Consider the following 4,451-nt stretch of genomic DNA (forward strand, 5'->3'; position numbering starts at 1 on the left):
GTATTACATTAATTATAAGGACTATAGTGCCATGGTGCTTTGATTTATACCATGGCACTGAATAATTACCATATTTATCATAGTACACAGTAAAAAAGTGATCACGTGATTTTTACTTCAAAGAGTTTTTCATATCTGATTTAACACATGAAAATTACTTTTGCTGGCATTAATTAATGTATTCAGGTTGTTTCAGTGATATTTAAGTTTGACTTCAATAAAACCAGTTAATTTAGATGTTGCCATTTAAGGTTACCAGTGTATTTACATAAATACCAGTGTCCATAGTGCAAAAAAAAAAAAAAAAACACAAAAAAGTGTTTCTGCAGTGATTTTTCAACATGTTGGCATGTGCTAAAGGCTAAGAGGTTGGTGCAGTCTCCACCTCAGTTACGCTGACTATAAATGATGGTGCACAGACACCATCAGCATGGAAAGAGTGATGAACATGAAGCATTAGCATTCTCCATGCTAAAATTGGCACAGAACTGAAACAAGAGCTTAACTAAAACTTGTTATGAATGTCAATTAACACAATTACAAGTCTGTAGAGAAAAATGGGTTTAAAACCAATTCTGTTGAAAGAGAACATATGTTTTGTTACGCTCGGATCGTTCTCTATGTTTATTTATAGCTTTAGAGGAGATATTATCATCGCAGCATCGTTCATCCAAACTGCAACCGCGTTGCTACGTCAGTCAGCGCGTCTTCTCTCTCTGCGCGCAACATTCACCGCTCCGCCTCGCGCTCCGGCGCGCGTGCCAAAGCCAATAGTTTCTCTGACAACTCTGGCACAGACAGTGATATTCTGCCAGAGGTCACGAGAAGGGGGTACGCCACATTTCTGCGTTGGTGGGGAGCGTGTGTATTTGTATATACATTTAAAGGAAAGAGAGTTTTGTTTTCTCCCTTGCCATACTTTCCAGTTCGCGTGTCACCATTTCCTCCAGAAACGAGCCGGACTTTTTAGCGCGAGCTTCCCGGGTGCTCCACAGCAAGCGAATAATTGGCGCGGTCGTGGGCATCGTCATGATCGTGGCGCTGGTCATCGCAATTCCGCTTCTGATCCAGACCTCCGTGGTTTCAGCGCACTACGAAATGATGGGCACTTGTCGGATGATCTGTGATCCGTACAACCCCAAACCGAGCGCCACGGCTCTGGAGGTGATGCAGGATCTCAGTGCCATCCCACCATCTTTCGCTCAAGGGACTAGAGGGGAACCGGGCCGTCCGGGCAAACCGGGACCCAGGGGTCCACCTGGCGAACCAGGTCCACCTGGTCCAAGGGGACCACCTGGAGACTCCGGCAGACCTGGATTTACCGGCATCACGTCGGGAACGGCGAGGACCGAGACTGGAGACGTTGGTCCAGCGTTGGGGAACATCAAGGTCGCGTTTTATGTGGGTCTCAAGAACCCCCACGAAGGCTACGAGGTGCTTCGGTTTGATGATGTTGTGACAAATGTGGGAAATCACTATGATCCCACTACTGGCAAGTTTACGTGCCAGGTATCGGGGATTTACTACTTCACCTACCATGTGCTGATGCGCGGAGGGGACGGAACAAGCATGTGGGCAGACCTCTGTAAAAACGGACAGGTATTTCTACTAAGTTTACAGGAGCAAAACAGCAAACACATGGTGCGAATTAAGGCTAATTGAGACTTGAGTCACCCAAAGGGGGTTCAAGAGGAAAAAAAGGATGGAGGGACTCAAAGAACAGCTACATTTCAACCCTGTTTTTAAACAGCGTTCCGCACAAAAGTTACACACAGCGCGCTGTGTTGCTTTGTAAGTAACAGCAAAATCTTTATCGCTAATTCGGACGGTACATCAATAAAGTAGATGTGTAGTCATTATTTATCGCTTTAATCTAGATTTCCGCATCAGATAGACAGAACTGGCTAAGTGCATGAAAGTGCCGAAAGATAATTGGTTGCGCGCGGTTTTGTCCAGAACTTTCTAGGCTACTGATCAGAAATTATCGAAAAGTCGACGCCACTTCAAGTCAATGAATAATTCGCACACCGATAAAACAAAATTCCAAATTAGTTGTATACGATTACTTTGATACGATCCAAATGCATCGACTATCAAGTAATTGCGCATGGTGTGGTAATTACGCGTATCACACAAGATCCACGTCTGGTGCGTTTGAAGAACTCTATGGATGTGACTGTAGTCAGACATGTTAGTTTATAGGCTATATCAAACGCCGAAAAGTAGTCTAAACTGACAAAAAGGCCTTCTTGGCTGTTTTCTTTGATTTGCAGCTGGCATTGAAGGCAAAACAAGTCTAAATCTTACTGGTTCTCTGGGCGATTCAGTAGGCTATAATAATCATTTCAACAATAGACTATGCATCATACAACAAAATACGATTTGCATTTCGAGATAAAGAGCAGTCGAACGCATAGGCATATTGTGCATTAATAGCAAAACATTGGCTGTTGTTGCTGCAGACAGGGAGGTGAATCCATGTATGATGTTTTAAAATAACAGTATTAATAAACAAATAATTAGGGTTATTAGTCATTAGCCTATTGTAAGTCGTGCCTTTCTTAATTCGTTCTCAAAACTAGCAAAACGACAGGCGAGTAAAAGTGTGATCCTTATTCACAAATATTAAAACAAAATTAAACGTTTCTTATCAGTTAAGATCCATTTATTTTAAGAGATGTTTTATTTCTGAATTACAGGCGATAGGTGCTGGCACTGAATGACATTCTGCGTTTATTTGAACAGGTTCGGGCGAGCGCCATCGCGCAAGACGCCGATCAGAACTACGACTACGCGAGCAACAGCGTCGTGCTGCACCTGGACTCTGGCGACGAGATTTATGTCAAACTCGACGGCGGAAAGGCGCACGGAGGAAACAACAACAAATACAGTACATTTTCTGGTTTCATTCTGTATCCAGACTGAACCGCCACCTGCTTCGTCTTTAAGCTGACTGTTAATGAATCTTCTCTCTCCGCGCGGCGCATATTCCCTCGGCACTCCATTGTCATTCCTGTCTGTAGTGTCTTTGGGAATATAAGGGTCACCTGAACTCAGCGCCAGTATGAGAATATGTTGTCTGAATTTGTCCCTTTTTGTTTAATGGTGTCTTGTGTTTGGCTATTATTAACCGAAATGCGTTAATTACGCACAGGATGGTGATGAGGATACACCACTTAAATGATTATTAGCATAAATGTAATTGTTCTCTGGGTGATTTTTGCTCAAATGAAATTATTTTCCTGCATTTATGAGCCCCTAGTGGCCCCTAGTGTGATACAGTTTCTGGTGTTAGCCTAAATTGGCTTCATGTAGATATGGACAAGCATAATTTGGTCTAAATCTGGACAAGCACAGTTAAGCATTTCAGCATTCTTGGAATAGTTCAACCTAAAATGAACATTCTGTCATCATTTGCTCACTCATGTTGTTCCAAACCTGTATGACTTTCTTTCTTCTGTGTAACCCAAAAAGAGATATTTTGTCAAATGTCCCAGCTTTTTCTTCAAGTCAATGGGGTCCAAAATTGCATTCTTCAGAATATATTTGCTTGTGATCTACAATAGAAAGAAGTCATCAGGTTTGGAATTACCTGCGGGTGAGTCAATGATGAAGGGATCTTTTTATATATATTTGGCTGAATTATCCCATTAAACACCCAATTTAAGCTCAACTGCAAATGTTTTTATTTGAAACCTATGGCTGAGCAAGAAAGCATTACAGTGGATTTTCAGTTTGTATTTAAATAACAAGCCTGTGTGTGCGTGTGTGTATTTTAATGAGCTCTGGGACTTGACGTTTGACCTCACACAGGTTCTTCTGAGACCTTCAGCGATAACACAACTAATACAATAAGCATGCCAAACATCCCAACCGCAAAAGAGAGAGGGAGAGAATTCTGAAAGCGAAAAGGATGTCTAGTGTGATCAACCAAATAAAGTCTGTGTATTAAAATGGCCAAAATTCCAGAAATTCAGAAAAACAAACTGAGTTTATCTGGTGTGCTTTTTGATTGGTAATTGGTGCCTGTACATTCAGATGTGTTATGTTCTGATTCAGATAGATAGAAGGTTAATAAACATCCTCAAACAACAACAAAGTGTCTGTTAATCCATCCAATGCTTGGTTTATATATAATGAGCCTGCATAAATGCCTGATTACACACTGCCATCAAGATCCAGCATGAGGAAGAACAGTAATATGAAACATAAACATGTCTTTTAGTTTATAAATAGCCACAGGTTTGAATATCACACTAATCTTCCATACGTGTTTACCCAACACTTACTTACAGCAATTAAACGCCCTGGTGCTTGTCTTTCTAGGACTCTACTAATCTGGTTTGATTTGTTTACTTAGTCTGATTTGTGGAAAACACATCTATGTCTGCCAGCCCCTTTAAACCCTAAAGATTTATAGGCTTTGACAAAAGAGCCAAATTTTATGATTG

The 4,451-nt window shown here is 41.4% G+C and overlaps 1 protein-coding gene across 1 annotated transcript; it reads left to right on the forward strand.

Annotated features, from left to right (window-relative positions):
* The first annotated feature begins 718 nt into the window (after nt 1–718).
* On the forward strand, nt 719–3,270 carry LOC107720940 (complement C1q-like protein 2). Its single transcript, XM_016528771.1, has 2 exons — nt 719–1,599; nt 2,746–3,270. The coding sequence occupies exons 1-2, from the start codon at nt 1,030–1,032 to the stop codon at nt 2,923–2,925; spliced, it is 750 nt and encodes a 249-aa protein (XP_016384257.1). The 5' UTR covers nt 719–1,029; the 3' UTR covers nt 2,926–3,270.
* The last annotated feature ends 1,181 nt before the right edge of the window (nt 3,271–4,451 follow it).

This window comes from Sinocyclocheilus rhinocerous, unplaced genomic scaffold, assembly GCF_001515625.1.
Source record: "Sinocyclocheilus rhinocerous isolate Xijiao unplaced genomic scaffold, SAMN03320098_v1.1 scaffold3225, whole genome shotgun sequence".
NCBI lineage: Eukaryota > Metazoa > Chordata > Actinopteri > Cypriniformes > Cyprinidae > Sinocyclocheilus > Sinocyclocheilus rhinocerous.